At 34.5% G+C, this 14,560-nt stretch overlaps 4 protein-coding genes across 6 annotated transcripts; 2 read left to right on the top strand and 2 right to left on the bottom strand.

The window, feature by feature from the left end:
* Positions 1-15: 15 nt before the first annotated feature.
* Positions 16-6,498, top strand: Uxs (UDP-xylose synthase). 2 transcript variants are annotated; one of them, XM_065362796.1, is made up of 9 exons: positions 17-245; positions 350-522; positions 600-916; positions 993-1,278; positions 1,352-1,465; positions 1,534-1,721; positions 1,795-1,927; positions 1,995-2,128; positions 2,217-3,010. In XM_065362796.1, the coding sequence occupies exons 2-9, from the start codon at positions 465-467 to the stop codon at positions 2,310-2,312; spliced, it is 1,326 nt and encodes a 441-aa protein (XP_065218868.1). In that variant the 5' UTR covers positions 17-245; positions 350-464; the 3' UTR covers positions 2,313-3,010. The 2 variants fall into 2 exon arrangements, with proteins under 2 accessions (XP_065218869.1, XP_065218868.1); XM_065362797.1 differs by lacking the exons at positions 1,995-2,128; positions 2,217-3,010 and adding an exon at positions 5,988-6,498 and having other exon boundaries at positions 16-245.
* On the bottom strand, positions 2,997-5,010 carry PQBP1 (poly-glutamine tract binding protein 1). Its single transcript, XM_065362798.1, has 6 exons — positions 4,575-5,010; positions 4,326-4,492; positions 4,056-4,231; positions 3,739-3,979; positions 3,500-3,636; positions 2,997-3,413 (listed from the first exon to the last, which is right to left on the bottom strand). Exons 1-6 carry the CDS (start codon positions 4,654-4,656, stop codon positions 3,257-3,259), a joined length of 960 nt encoding a protein of 319 aa, XP_065218870.1. The 5' UTR covers positions 4,657-5,010; the 3' UTR covers positions 2,997-3,256.
* LOC135844569 (uncharacterized) lies at positions 6,387-7,772 on the top strand. Its single transcript, XM_065362799.1, has 6 exons — positions 6,387-6,589; positions 6,669-6,752; positions 6,847-6,921; positions 7,010-7,081; positions 7,172-7,283; positions 7,355-7,772. The coding sequence occupies exons 1-6, from the start codon at positions 6,387-6,389 to the stop codon at positions 7,487-7,489; spliced, it is 681 nt and encodes a 226-aa protein (XP_065218871.1). The 3' UTR covers positions 7,490-7,772.
* Pex5 (peroxin 5) lies at positions 7,760-13,942 on the bottom strand. Of its 2 annotated transcripts, none has more exons than XM_065362792.1 (14): positions 13,783-13,942; positions 13,397-13,563; positions 13,046-13,240; positions 12,812-12,963; positions 12,610-12,730; positions 12,299-12,530; positions 12,077-12,225; positions 11,819-12,004; positions 11,622-11,750; positions 11,435-11,529; positions 11,180-11,351; positions 10,946-11,103; positions 8,466-8,627; positions 7,760-8,379 (listed from the first exon to the last, which is right to left on the bottom strand). In XM_065362792.1, the coding sequence occupies exons 2-14, from the start codon at positions 13,544-13,546 to the stop codon at positions 8,313-8,315; spliced, it is 1,968 nt and encodes a 655-aa protein (XP_065218864.1). In that variant the 5' UTR covers positions 13,547-13,563; positions 13,783-13,942; the 3' UTR covers positions 7,760-8,312. The 2 variants fall into 2 exon arrangements, with proteins under 2 accessions (XP_065218864.1, XP_065218865.1); XM_065362793.1 differs by lacking the exon at positions 13,783-13,942 and adding an exon at positions 13,683-13,701.
* Between the last annotated feature and the right edge of the window lie 618 nt (positions 13,943-14,560).

Genomic DNA, 14,560 nt, shown 5'->3' with positions numbered 1-14,560 from the left:
TTTATTGTGTTATCTTTTTTTTTTTTTTGAAAAAAATTTCAAATTTATTTTTAAAATTTTTGCCATTTGTTTTATTTATTAGAAAAATAAATTGCGTGTGGGAAATGGGAATGAAATACTGAACATTCTCATAATGGATTGATTCCTGACCAAAGTGGGCTCTTTCTTTACAAGCTTGACGTTGTTTTTTGCAATTTATTACGATCAGATTAGGATGCATTTAATGAATTATAAGCTCCTATTTGGTATGAATTTTCTACATATTGTAAATTTTAAACAATTCAACGACGTGCTTATGTCAAATGTACACTTCGAATACGACGATAATAATAACCCGTCATTATTACAGGTACTCGACAGATATCAGTCAATTCTTGAGTGATTAAATAACTCCTTCATATGGTTTCACTATTGCGAAATTTTAATGCACCAGCTCTGCCTGAACATTGGCATTAGATCAAATCATGAGAGCGATACGTTGGTGCAGAGAAAACATTATAAAATTTGGAGCATTACTGATAGGTAACGCGATTTGCATGATTTTATTACCTCAAAAACTGATGATAATATCAAATATGTAATACCAACGTTCTGTTTAGGGTTTGTTATACTTAGTCTTTGGATCCTGACGAAGAGAATCGAGAGAGACGATTACTACACCGTACAAAATGGTGTCGATGGTTTAAACGATGTTGACAAAATGAAAGAGATGGCTGCTCAGCTCGAAGAAGCCAATGAAAAAATCCGATTGCTGAAAAATCAGGTGGATAGAATAAGCGATACGTCAGCTCAGCTGGAAAAAGCTAATAAGAATTTACGCATTTTGGAAGAACAAGTTTTAAATTTGAGCGGTAGACTTCCCAAACCGTATCCGGTCGTTAAACATCGTAATTACAGAAATAAAAAAAGAATATTGGTGACGTATGCTATTATCGAATAGGTCTCGTTTTGTGAAAAAAGTGTATTAATATATTCGCTTATTGAAAATTCAGATCACTGGCGGAGGTGGTTTTGTCGGATCTCATTTGGTAGATCGGTTGATGTCCGATGGTCACGAGGTTATCGTAGTTGACAACTTTTTCACCGGTAAAAAAGAAAACATCGAGCACTGGATCGGTCACGCTAATTTTGAAATGATACATCAAGATATTGTTAATCCAGTATTTGTCGAAGTTGACGAAATTTATCACCTCGCATCTCCAGCTTCGCCTCCTCATTACATGTATAATCCGGTAAAAACCATTAAAACCAATACCATCGGAACGATTAATATGTTGGGTAAATGAAATCGCTGGAATTCGCTTACCGTACGCTGTATATTTCCTTGTGTTTCAACGTGGATTTGTTGCAGGTTTAGCTAAACGAGTCGGTGCTAAAATATTAATAGCTAGTACATCTGAAATTTACGGAGATCCCGAAGTTCATCCGCAACCGGAGACGTACTGGGGTCATGTAAATCCTATAGGTACGATTTTTTACTCCACAAATGTACGTTTTGTTGTGCAGATTTTAATATTGCAACTTTATACCTAGGCCCTCGAGCTTGTTACGACGAAGGGAAACGAGTATCTGAAACGTTGAGTTACGCTTATTTCAAACAAGAGAATGTTTCTGTGAGAGTTGCTCGTATATTCAATACGTACGGACCTCGAATGAATCTGGGAGATGGACGTGTCGTATCGAATTTCATTCTACAAGCTTTAAGAAATGAAACGATTACTGTAAGATGAAAATTGTTTCTCATTGAACTCTATTCGTGGATTTAATACGAGTTTTTTGATCACTTTTTTAAAGATTTACGGAAATGGAAAACAAACTCGTTCTTTTCAATACGTATCGGATTTGATAGATGGATTAATTGCGCTCATGGACTCCAATTATACTTTACCTGTAAATTTAGGAAATCCCACCGAACATACCATTACTGGTAATTTTAAAAATTAGATCCTTCTCGCAGATTTTTTCTTTCTTTGATGTTCATCTTCGTTTTATAGAATTTGCTGTGATAATAAAAAATTTGGTCGGAGGTAAAAACAAAATAGAGCAAGGAGATGCGGTTGAAGACGACCCACAGAGAAGAAAACCAGATATTACTCGAGCGAGAAAATACTTAAATTGGGAACCGAGAGTACGATTCAATGTTCATAATTTTTCACTACCCGAGCCACCGAATTTATTCAAATTGAATAATGATACACGAGATATTTTTATTTCAGGTATCGTTGAAAACTGGCTTGGAGAAAACTATCGCATATTTCAAGGAAGAATTGATCAGACAGCGTCTTCAACCAAATCCATATCCTTCTGTATGAGAAATGAGTTTACTTTCATCATACTATGATTACTTTTCTAGTCGGTGCAGTTATTTGTTTATTATTTTTAAAATGTTGAATATATTACTCGACGCGGTTTCGAGAATATTTTGACTACTAGTATGGTCAACAAAGAGCAAATCTATATTTTTTCAAATCCAAAGAAGAGTTATTTGGTATTACTAGAATTGTCACATTTGAAAAATTATTGCTGCGCTCATTTCGGTGTTACGAACAGATGAGCGTTGTTCATTTTTAATGTACTTAATTATTATTCTTGTGTAATATTTTTCAAAGTTCTATCTTAATACTTGACGGTGATTTTTAATCCACTGTTTCAATTCAATGATATCGATGAATTTTTTTTCTCATCGTTTGAATATTTATTTAGGAGCATGATTAATCCTTAATTCATCAGTATTTTGAGCAATTATTGACAAAAAACGAAGTTGCTGTAATGATTAATCTCTGTACGACTCTTCGAATTTCACACTTTCAAAAAGATGAAAATGAGGATTTACTTATTTGTGATAAAAATTGTTTGAGAGAAATGTCCCTTGAATAAATATGTCAATTTATGACTATCGATCGTGCGCGATGAAAATACTTATCCTTCAACTTATGTATTTTAATAAAAATGAAATGTTGTGATTTGACGTGGTTTTGTAATAAAACTAATACATGTTTTACATTTTTCATTTTTTTTATTTATGTACATACATAGAAAAGCGAGTTACATCAGTACAAACTAATTACCTACTCACGTCAGAGGTGAAGTCAGAACTTGCAGGGGGAGGGGGATCTTTGTTAAAGTTCAAGATACAGTCCTCCTCATTTCACTCGAGCATTATAAAAAGTTGGTTTTTCTTTACATAGGTACACATTTTGGGTTAACTGGAAGTACGGCCCCCTACCAGATAACCCATTGCACCTGCTTGAGAAACCTAATCAGAATCATCGTTATTTTTTTGCTTAGCATTTGCACGTAATACAGCTCCAGGATTTGGATACGGTCTCATTTGATATAAAGGTCCAGCTGCGGTAGTATCAGCGCCAGTTTTTGCTTCCAAGCCTTTATTTAAACCATCAGACCACGTCCCTCTGAAATACAATAGAAAAATTTTGAATTTTGATACTAAATTAACGCGGACGTGAATAAAAATTACATTAAAGCTATCGTTATTAACCTTGGAATATTAGAGTACGCAGCTGGATCCATAGGATCGATATCATTAGCTTTAACAACTCTCCTCCTGTTGAAATTTCGATCATTTCGAGTCTGTTTGGGTTTTGCACGTCTTTCTTCGTCGCTTTTGTCACTTTCCTGTAATTGTAAACATAATATGTATAGTAAATATAATTACGACGATGATATAAATTCAACGACTTATTGAAAGTAGACATTTCAATAGCAATATACTCGTACTTTGTCACTAGAACTGTATTTTCTCTTTTTTCTTTTCGTATCTGTAGAACTAGTACTGCTATCACTACTAGCATCGCTGTCAGATTCGCTTTTTTTGTCATCTTCTTGATTTTTATCGCCTTCTACCATATGGCGTTCTTCTCGAAAACGTGCGGCTGAATCGGTGATTAAAGCTCGTCGATGAGACGGTGGTAACCAGCTCACGACATCATTTTCTTCGTCCCAATAATAGAATCGACCGCTGTAATATTTCATTGTGATTATTACCCCGAGTACCGAAGTGAAAATTTTACTAATGAAAATTTTCAATTGCTTACGTTCCAGGATCATACACTTCGGTCCAATTTTCGGGTAGAGGATGTTGTTCCAACATTTTCTTCCTGTAGTACATGTACTTTCTACTCGGTTTTTTCTTTCCTTCGCCCCAATATTCTTTACAAAACGAGGTGCATTCGTGCCATACGTTATATTTATTTGGGCAGCATTGATAACCCTGGATAGAATTAAGATCGAGTGTTACTTTTCGTTGAAGAAAACTCATATTGAAAACGAGTATTATATCAACAAGCAAGTGTGTAATGTTTTACCATAAATTTAGCATCTATGCTCGATTTCAAGTCATCGTTATCGTACGTTGCAGTATTTCCATTAATAGAATTGGGTAAATCTTTTCTATGATTGCGATTTTCCGTTTCGTCGTAATTTTCCACGATAATTTCTTCTTCTTGTTTTTGGTTTTCTTTATTTTGGGTATCTGGAATAATAAATGGTCGTATAAGTATTGGATGCAAGTAAAATATTCGTATTTTTTAAAATAATAATATAAAAGAACTTACTAGATGATTGAGATTTCAAAGTTTTCGGAGATACGATTCCTCGTTTCGCTAATTTAGCGAGTAGAGCTGGCGGAAGCGGCATTTTAATAGCACTGTACACTGGATCAATACAGAGAATAGTTACTTTTTCTCAACACATTACAGAATTATAATTCAACTAATTAATACTTTCAACGAGAAATCATCAATAAGGAAATTCTATCCGACAAATTGGAAAATTTTCGCAAAATGTAAACACTCGATTATCAGTTCCGTCACAGTTCTTATCATTGGGTATAGGGTGTTCAATAAATAAAGTGATTTATCAAGAATAAATGAATTCAAACCCAGCACCGTACCCGGAAAATTAAAAGAAATGGGCTAAAACAGGCTAAAATAGGCTATATCTGGCCTCAAAAACGCAAAAACTAATAATGGGGCTCTTAGTCCTGGTTCTTGTTGAGCCTAAATCAATGTCAACAAATTGGCAATTGCCTAAAATGGGCGAAAAATGCGATGGGGATGGGGCTGTTAGAACTTGAATTGTTTGAAAACTCTACTTGTGAGAACTATAAAAAGAAATAAAGATGAAGATTCCCAGAGTAGTAGCTGCTCAGTGCCCAATCGCATTTTTTGACCATTTTTGAGCAATTTTTAGAAAATTTAGGGTTAAAAAATGAAAATGACCATTCAGATGCGCAGTATCGAAATCGCACCCAAACCTCATCAGGAAACTCGACTTGAAAAAACGATTCTCAGGGTTGTAGCTATATTACCCATGCACATGGCAGACCATTTTTCTATAGGTAATTTATCATTAAAGCAATATCCAAGTTCAAAAATTTTGGATCCAACGTTCACGAATTTTGTACATTTTTTTGGAATTTTTTCAATTTATTTCAACAGATTACAAAAGATATTATTCAGATTGAAAAATATAATCCTCCTGTCTATACTCTTTCTTCGTTAATTAATACCTATTACGTATGATCAATTGATCATTCTCTGTAAGTTTTCTATCTCATCGAATTCCATTTGATAAGAATGGAAAAATTCACAGAGCTGACAACCTCTGTCATTTTCATATTTTTTTCTTCGTTGCAAAAATTTATGAATCAATATTATTGAATTCCTACCTATTAGGTAACTTGAACATTTTCTTGTTGAATGTGGAAAAAAATATAATCAATCACAAAGCAATGTCTTTAATTTGAGCGTTTTCAATAAATTTCTACCCATTCTGTTTCTATAGGAGCATTTAAAAAAAAAAAAAAAAAAAAAAATACCTAGGTACCTATCACCTGAAAAAGCTTTTAAAATCGTACAGAAAAAAATAAAATGATTTCAATTTTCGGTGTAAAATTTTCCATTTCCATTTTGCTTTTTATTTGTATTATTTTTTTTCACATTTTATTATTTACCTACCAGACAAAGAATTTGCTGCTTAAGCTCATTTTTTGATGAAAAAACCAACGCAAAAAAGCAAGAATATTTTCGTCTCTTACAATACACACGTAAATTCCCACCAACGAGTGCGAAAACTTTCCACTTTGGTTATCTGATGTCTATTATCTGCAACAATGAATTCGTTTTGAACGTTTGCAAGATTGAACGATACTTCATCTGTAGGTATTGGTATTTTCAAATACCTCTAGGTCTAGTGCTGAAAGAAACCTTTGTTCATTCGTCAGTCGTCGTATCTTGCGTGAATACCTATCGTATCCTAGATGAAGTAAATTCGCGATTCAGATTTCTACCTGCCTTTAATTATTTCGAAATACTCGCCAGATATAACCTAATTAATTTAAAAAAGTGGTGTAATAATTTTCAAAAATGGAAAATTCGTTCAGTGATACCGGATTCATACAAGCAGGAGACGATAGTCCAGCAGTTTTAATCGAAAAAGCGTTAATTTATATGGTCGAATCGTTTTTATTCTTCACATCGCAAACTATCTATATCTCGTTGTTGCCAGCCATATGGATATACTCTTTTTGGGCCCACGCATTCGAACAATCATGGCAGATAACTAAACAGTAAGTTGATTTTTTTTCTCAAATTACCACGTGTGTTTTATTCGCGAGTTAGCTGGCCTAATGCACGTTATTTTCGCAGCGTTTTATCGGAAATCTACGAATTGATGCTGATCGTTCCCTTATACTTTGAAGCGTGCTTTTGGTTCTGGAAATCTGCAGCGGAGTAAGTGTATCGTGTACCTATTATTTAAATCTAGCGCTGACCTGCGTAAAATATCGACTCGTTCTACGACGAATGAATTATTCTTTTCTCGCAGATTTGCACTGATGATTAAAAGGAGTAAAGAAATTTCGGAGGCGCTTCATATTAAAGTTTACCCGTTGATAAAGAAGTGAGTCGAGCTTACGTATTACTCACAAACCTAATAAATATAGGTAATCCATTTGTGTCTAATTTGAACCTATTTCCGTTATTTATAGAATATTACAGAAATTGCATGTACTACCGATCCAGCATGAACGTGCTGCTGTTTTGTACATGATCTTGAAAAAGTTCGTATATTAACCTATAAAAACAATATCACCGAATCGTATTCTAATTACGCCAGCTTAGCCAGCTAATAATATTGTATAACTTTACAGACTTCCTATTATTAGTAACGATCTATGGTTTCCGAGATTCTTGTTCGAAGACACGTTTAAAACCATCGATATCCAAAGAAACACCATCTCGATGACAATTCCTTCGACAGAGGTGAGTTTCCGTTCTATTTAATACCTAATCGAAACATGTAACTTCGAATATTAAAAACGTTGTTTACGCAGGATTCGTCTGTATCTCAAACCGGAGCTGAAACGCAAACCACTACCGCAACCACATCCACAGCGCCAGTTCAAACTCCAGCATCCGAATCGCTCCCAGCTGAAAACCAGCCTAAACCTGCCACGTCTAAAAATTAAACCAGCCAGCGTGAACTGACGATTAACTCGGCATCGATAAGCGCACGTTTAAAATAATCCGATAGGAAAAACCTTGTATCCTGTATTAAAGATTTAATGTATTCGTATGAAAAAAAATTATCGCCACGCGATTTATATTATTTATATGTGCTAATCGCGCAAATTATTAATCATTTTTAAGCTTTAGTGAATTTTTATCGTTTTTCAATTTTTTGTACTTCGACGGAAAATGTTGTATCGCGTTTCTCGTTTCAAAATGAATTATATGTATTCGCAAACAAAATTCATTTATTGAGTTATTTGTAATAATTAAGAATAACAATTAATAAGACAATAACGAACCATTTTGAACAAATGATCATCAACAACAAAAACATATTTTCATTGGTTCGAATTACGACGAAAAGAAAAAGAAAAAGATTAAGAATAAATCCCACTTCCACGAACGTAAAAAATATGGTCCACGAAGGTATACATACTCGTTTTATATAAGTAAAAACTCTTCATTTCGAACACGTTTTGCCATACCTATTTTGATGTTCCAAAATACACAAGTCGAATAATAAAAGTAAGTACGAAAAAAAAAAAAGAAAAAAAAGAGGTACTTATCGACAAAATCCGCAATTTAAATCGTAAAATTTTACAAACCGACGGCAAATTCTTTAATGAACAAATTTAGCGAATATGGTCACTTCGTTATGCTTTAAATTGCGATATTAGTACCTACACTCGAACGTATAGAGTGGATTTCATGGGAGACATTGTACACAATATTTAAACTGATACACCATTTCGTTCCAATATACATTCAAGATTTGTATTGCTATTCGCTGGTGACGTTGAAATCTCCTGGTTTTATATTGAATTCGCTGTTTAATTCGTCCAGGTTCCTACGAAATTAATAACGTCGGGTTAAGGAAATGGAAACAACGCCGTTGGTTGAAAAAAAAATCACACAATACGGGTAATTGGTTACCTTCTTTCGACAATGGGTAGTAAGTCACGACGATCCAACAACGATAACGCTAATCGCAACGTTGTCCAGATTGATTCGGACATTTTACGCGATTTTTCACCGTGTATTCCACGACCGGCGATTTGTTGGTTTAATGCGATCAACAAGTGTTCCGTAGCTTGCCTAAAAAAACACAGAATATGGTATAAAATGTACGAATATTAAAATATTCTCAAGGAAAATTTTACAGCAAACTTGCCCCAAAAAAAGTTGGCCTTACTTACAAAATGGTGGCCATATTGATTGACAGGTCAGCCGAAATCGCAGATTTTGTGTTTTAACATAGGACTTGCACGAACTTTTACAAACTTTACAAAGGTAGATCGAAAGATCATGCAAAAATTTATCAGCTGTCAAAATTTCAAGTGCTGCGTTTTTCGATTTTTGGTGAATTTTTAAAAATCGAATTTAGGCCAAAAATGAGGGAAAAAATCAAAATTTTACCAAATTGACCAAGAAAGCTGAAATTTGGGATATACCCTATTTTCGACATGTCAAATCGATTGGAAACCGTTTCAACCCGTTTTGAGCAGTTCTGGAGCCTCCAGCAGATTTTTGAAACTCGAAATTCCCACAAAATTCCATCAAATTGGAGTTGTAAAGCTAAAATTTTTTCTACAAATTAATTTCAATACGCTACGAAGTAATGCACGTGAATTTCAAGTCGTTTTGGATTCTCCAGCGACTTTTTGAAAATTCCTGAAGCCTCCAGCAGATTTTTGAAACTATAATTTTTCACAAAATTTCATCAAATGGAGATAGAAAGCTGAAATTTACTCTACACTACAATTTTAACACCCTCTGAAGACGACTTCAGGTGGGTTCAAGTCATTTTAGGGCCTCCAGCGACTTTTTTTGAAAATTACTGGAGCCTCCAGCAGATTTTTGAAACTTTAAATTTTCACATAATTTTATCAAATGGAGATGGAAAGCTGAAATTTACCTCTACACTCCAATTTTAACACCCTCTGAAGACGACTTCAGGTGGGTTCAAGTCATTTTAGGGCCTCCAGCGACTTTTTTGAAAATTACTGGAGCCTCCAGTAGATTTTTGAAACTTGAAATTTTCCCAGCATTAATTTATCAAATGGAGTTGGCAAGCTGAAATTTACTTCGCAGACTACATGGTGGTTTCAAATGGTTTTGAAGCTTCCATCTACTTTTAGGAAATTTTCAATTTTCCAAAAAAACGTCATACATCCTTTCAAAAAGTTGCTGGAGGCTCTTGAAATTCACCAGCAGTCAACTTCGTAGCGTGTTGAAATTAGTTTGCAGAATGAATTTCGACTCTCCATCTTGGTTTGATAAAATTTTGGTGAAATTTAATGTTTCAAAAATCAACTGGAGGCTCCAGTAATTTTCAAAAAGGTCGTTGGAGGCTTTAAAATGACTTAAAATCCACCAGAAGTCGTTTTCAGAGGGTGTTAAAATTGGAGTGTAGAGTAAATTTCAGCTTTCTATCTCCATTTGATGAAATTTTGTGAAAAATTAAAGTTTCAAAAATCTGCTGGAGGCTTCAGGAATTTTCAAAAAGTCGCTGGAGGATCCATATCGACTTGAAATTCACCTGCAGTACTTCGTAGCGTATTGAATTTAGCTTTTAGAATAAATTTCTGCTATACAACCTTTTGAAAAGTCGCTGGAGGCTCCAAAACGACTTGAACCCACCTGAAGTCGTCTTCAGAGGGTGTTAAATTCGGAGTGTAGAGTAAATTTCAGCTTTCTATCTCCATTTAATGAAATTTTGTGAAAATTTAAAATTTCATAAATCTGCTAGAGAGGCTTCAGGAATTTTCACAAAGTCGCTAGAGGCTCCAAAACGACTTTTAAATCCACCTGCAGTACTTCGTAGTGTATTGAAATTAGTTTTTAGAATAAATTTCGACTCTCCATCCCCATTTTTTGATGAAATTTTGGGGAAATTTCAAGTTTCAAAAATCTGCTGGAGGCTCCAGAACTGCTCAAAACGGGTTGAAACAGTTTCCAATCGATTTGGCACGTCGAAAGTAGGGTATTTCCGAAATTTCAGCTTTCTTGGTCATTTTGGTAAAATTTTGATTTTTTCCCTCATTTTTGGCCAAAATTCGATTTTCAAAAATTCACCAAAAATCGAAAAACGCAATTTAGCACTTGAAATTTTGACAGGTGATAAATTTTTGCATGATCTTTCGATCTACCTTTTTAAAGTTTGAAAAAGTTCGTGCAAGTCCAATGTTGAAACACAAAATCTGCGATTTCGGCTGACCTGTCAATCAAAATGGCCGCCATTTTGTAAGTAAGGCAAGGCCAACTTTTTTTTGGCAAGTTTGCTTTAAAATGTTCCTTAGGATGTCCCCTTTAAGAAAAAAGTTGTCCCGGTGGATCGGTGGGGGGGGGGGGGTGCAATTACTCCTATTGTCATATGCCGGAATATAATAAATGTAGTGTCGAAGTGATCTTACTTGTACATTTTCAAGTGTACACAAGTAATGCCCAAGTTGTATCGCGCTCTGATGTATCCAGGAGATAATGCTAACGCTTTCCTGTACGCTTCCAGAGCCTGTTCTGGTTTATGTCCATTAGCTAATGTAGCTCCCAATCGATTCCATAAACGCGAATCCTAGAACGTACAATAAATTCGATAAATATTCATCAAGTACGTATTTTGCTTCACATTGTAATCACAAATCACATACGTTTGGTCTGATTTTCACCGCAGTTTCGAAACAATCGGTTGCTTTCTCGTAATCACTGATTAACGTCAAAAGCACACCTAATCCATTCTGCACATCGGCGTCTGCATCTTCAGGAGACGGAAATCGCTGTACAGCTTGTAGATATAAATTCAAAACTTCGTTGAAAAATTTCCTAAAGGAAGAATTCAAAAACAAATTCATTAAATCGTCAATACAAGCGATCACAATTGAATAATAAATCCAATCATGTCTTACATCGATAGAATAGATGTAACGGCAGCAGGATCTTTAGACTTTTCCATGTGTTCAGCAGCAATATCTTTATATTTTTCGTTGTTAGCTAGCCATTCCTGAAAACACACGTTAGATACAAAAAAATAAATAAATAAATAAATAAAAAAATACCGAACACCTGATTCGAGTGTGCAGCAAAAATGTGTACCTTTAACGTATAACAAGCTTGGTACTGATAATTTTCATTCGTATAACACACAGCAAGTTCTTTCAAAGCTTCCAAATTTTCTGCGTCTAATTTTAGACATTTTTTCAAAGCAGCGATGGCTTGTTCGTCCTTTTTAAAGAGGAAATAACACAATTAGGATTTGTTTCACGATTAAATACGTACGTTTCGTTACGTACTTGTTCATTTTCAGCCTGAGTTCTACCAAGTAAAAGCCATCCTTCGACACTTTCAGGGTTTTGTTGTACCGCAGCTTCGAAACAAAGAACTGCGCTCGACAAATCTCCCTCGGCTGCTTTCTTTTTACCTTCTTCCAACGCGTTCACTTTATCTGCCATGGGATTCTCTTCGGCAAAGTTATAAGTCTGTAAAAAAAAATAATTACATTATTCAAAAAGAAAAAAATTCGAAGAGCAATAAAAACAAAACAAACATACATCCAACGAGGCAACGAATTTATTGAATTCCGAATCCCAGGGATCTTGATTACCCAGATTCAATTGTTCCCATCGTTCGGTTAATTTTGACCATAATTCTTTCGAATATAAATCCTCGTTCTCAACATTTTCTCGTTGAACTGGCTCATCTGAAAATTTTACTCGTGAAACATCCCTTCTTTACGAATAATTAATCTAAAGGAAAATCAGTAACTAGCTAACTTTTAGTATTCTGAGCTGTACTTTCATGCGCCAGATTAGATGGTTTGGCCCATTCGGAGAACTTTTGTTCGTTTTCGTTGGTCATCGGTACGTTACTCGTAGCTTTTTCAGCGCCGGATACATTAGCCCATTCGCTAAATGCGCTTTCATCGTTATCGGCGATTCTACCGATCACTTCGTTTCTATCGATTTGCACTTGCCCTTCGCTAACTTGATTCATGAACTTTAAAAACTAAAGTAAAATATTTTAAAATTAATGTTTTAGTTCGATTTAAGATATTACCATACTATACGAGTACGATGGCATTTACTTTAGAATGAGTAAATCGTTGGTCACTCATCGAATCAGCAACTTGACCAGCGACATACTGAAGCTCAGACATTTCAGCAGGTAGGTAAGCCGGGACATTTGTAATAACATCCGGGATACCGCTACAATAAATCACGCCGTTAATTATTATCGAGTTATTAAAACGTAATTTTACGTTTTCTCGCTCAAAGGTGTAAACTTACGCAAACGGGGGTGATTCTTTAAAATATTCTTGGGCCCAGTTTGCATTGAAGTCGAAATTATTTGTTTCGACTGGTTTTACGATCGGTTCAAGTGACGCAGATCGTGTATCATTACTCCATATACTCGACTGAAATGGTTTATCATCGACATCCTGTAACAAAATATCACTCGAATGAGTACCTCCTAATCGAATGATTAAAATCGGACGAGTTGAGAAATCAAAAAACACCTACGGCAAATTTGTTTCCAGATTCGATATATTGATTGGCCCAATCTGAAACATTCTCGCTCAGCTGGACAGGATTCAGTGATGTGTACGGTTCCGGCGATGGAACACTTTTTGTTAACGCTGCCATTTCTAAATCTCTCATTTCTGATAATAATGAATCCATACGAAAAGGTTGCGAACCTTCCACAAGCTGAGGCGTCTAATAAGAGAATACAAAGATTGTGTTTAATCGCCTTCTTGTTCACGGTGATAATTAGTTGAAACAGTGTATTAGTTAGTATTATTCTCGAATTGATAAGATTCAGGGTTAAATGTTATGTTGTGAGATCAATGTAACATCAGAATCTTCACTCACTTGCTCATTTTCATTTGGAAAGTTTTCATGTTGAAATGGGTGTAATATTCCTTGGTCTTGTAATGCTCTATCTTGTACAAAATGATTTGATAACTGAACCAACGAATTAGCTGTTCCGCATTGATCTTCCACCAAATTCCTGAACGACATTCTGTTTTTGTATTGCTCTGTAAAATAATGTTATCGTTATAAATGAGGCAATTTTCTCTACAATTACGCAGCATCGATAGCTTGGTTAATGATTTTAATAAAACAATCGAGTTATAGATATCAATAAGCGACGTACATAAATAATCTATTCGTTTAATAGGTTTTTTAAATCAATTTTTGATGTTAGGATTTCTAAAGTTTGATTAGGTATATCTTCGAGTAATTTTATCACTTACGAGATTGTTATGGCTGGTAGGTAAATAAAAATAGAATGATTTTAATTTAATTTATGAATAATTAAAACACGAAAGTATTATAAATATTTTTGAATACGAACAAGTCGTAATTATTGTAAAAGTCCTGATTATGATGCAAATTATTGCTGATGAAGTGACGTGATAAAATAAAAATTTTCTTATCGACTTTTAAAAATCGATTAGTGATATTTCCGTCCGCGCTCACCAGTTTCGCTACCATCGCGTGACGTAAAAAAATTTTTTAATATAAATAAAATACGCATAAATATTCAGTTTTTCGAGTTTTTAGTAGAAATAAGCGAATTTACGTAAATTTTGATGAGGACTTTTCTTCAAGAAGATGAAATTTTCCGTCGAATGGTATAAAAAATTTTCATTTTTGTGCAGAAACAACGATTTTATGAAGTATTTTCAATTTTCATTCATGGATTGTTGAGTAAGTTGGTAGGTATACTTTAAATAATTGAAATTTCAGATTTCTCAAATTTTTAGTGAGCACATAGGTGTTTTAAAATACCAAGATGTTCAGAATCCTATCCTGTACCTGTTCAAAATGGTTTTTTACCCAAAGCGCTAGCGTTCACTTTCCAAGAATCGTTAAAGCCCAAAGGTTGTGAAAACCAGTGAAAGTGATGCGGAGTAAAAATCGAAATTTGAAGGAATTGATTACTTGACAATTCCAGTGAGTTTGTTAGTGTATTTAAAAAAAGAAAAATATTCGCAATTTCGTCCTCTTTAGTCTTTACTTTGGTTTTTT

The sequence above is a fragment of the Planococcus citri genome, chromosome 4, assembly GCF_950023065.1.
Source record: "Planococcus citri chromosome 4, ihPlaCitr1.1, whole genome shotgun sequence".
NCBI classification, from domain to species: Eukaryota; Metazoa; Arthropoda; class Insecta; order Hemiptera; family Pseudococcidae; genus Planococcus; species Planococcus citri.
Note: the sequence above shows the minus strand (reverse complement) of the source record. Positions and strands in the feature narration are given on the sequence as shown.

Coding starts and splice junctions, on each gene's coding strand:
- Uxs (XM_065362796.1), top strand. CDS start 465: ATGAGAGCGATACGTTGGTGCAGAGAAAACATTATAAAATTTGGAGCA. Junction 917..992: donor GAAATAAAAAAAGAATATTG/GTGACGTATGCT, acceptor TTGAAAATTCAG/ATCACTGGCGGAGGTGGTTT. Junction 1,279..1,351: donor CGGAACGATTAATATGTTGG/GTAAATGAAATC, acceptor GATTTGTTGCAG/GTTTAGCTAAACGAGTCGGT.
- PQBP1 (XM_065362798.1), bottom strand. CDS start 4,656: ATGCCGCTTCCGCCAGCTCTACTCGCTAAATTAGCGAAACGAGGAATC. Junction 3,637..3,738: donor AATACAGTTCTAGTGACAAA/GTACGAGTATAT, acceptor TTACAATTACAG/GAAAGTGACAAAAGCGACGA. Junction 3,414..3,499: donor GCGTACTCTAATATTCCAAG/GTTAATAACGAT, acceptor ATTGTATTTCAG/AGGGACGTGGTCTGATGGTT.
- LOC135844569 (XM_065362799.1), top strand. CDS start 6,387: ATGGAAAATTCGTTCAGTGATACCGGATTCATACAAGCAGGAGACGAT. Junction 6,753..6,846: donor TTCTGGAAATCTGCAGCGGA/GTAAGTGTATCG, acceptor CTTTTCTCGCAG/ATTTGCACTGATGATTAAAA. Junction 7,284..7,354: donor TGACAATTCCTTCGACAGAG/GTGAGTTTCCGT, acceptor TTGTTTACGCAG/GATTCGTCTGTATCTCAAAC.
- Pex5 (XM_065362792.1), bottom strand. CDS start 13,546: ATGTCGTTCAGGAATTTGGTGGAAGATCAATGCGGAACAGCTAATTCG. Junction 12,731..12,811: donor AAAGAATCACCCCCGTTTGC/GTAAGTTTACAC, acceptor GATTTATTGTAG/CGGTATCCCGGATGTTATTA. Junction 12,531..12,609: donor AACGATTTACTCATTCTAAA/GTAAATGCCATC, acceptor ATTTTACTTTAG/TTTTTAAAGTTCATGAATCA.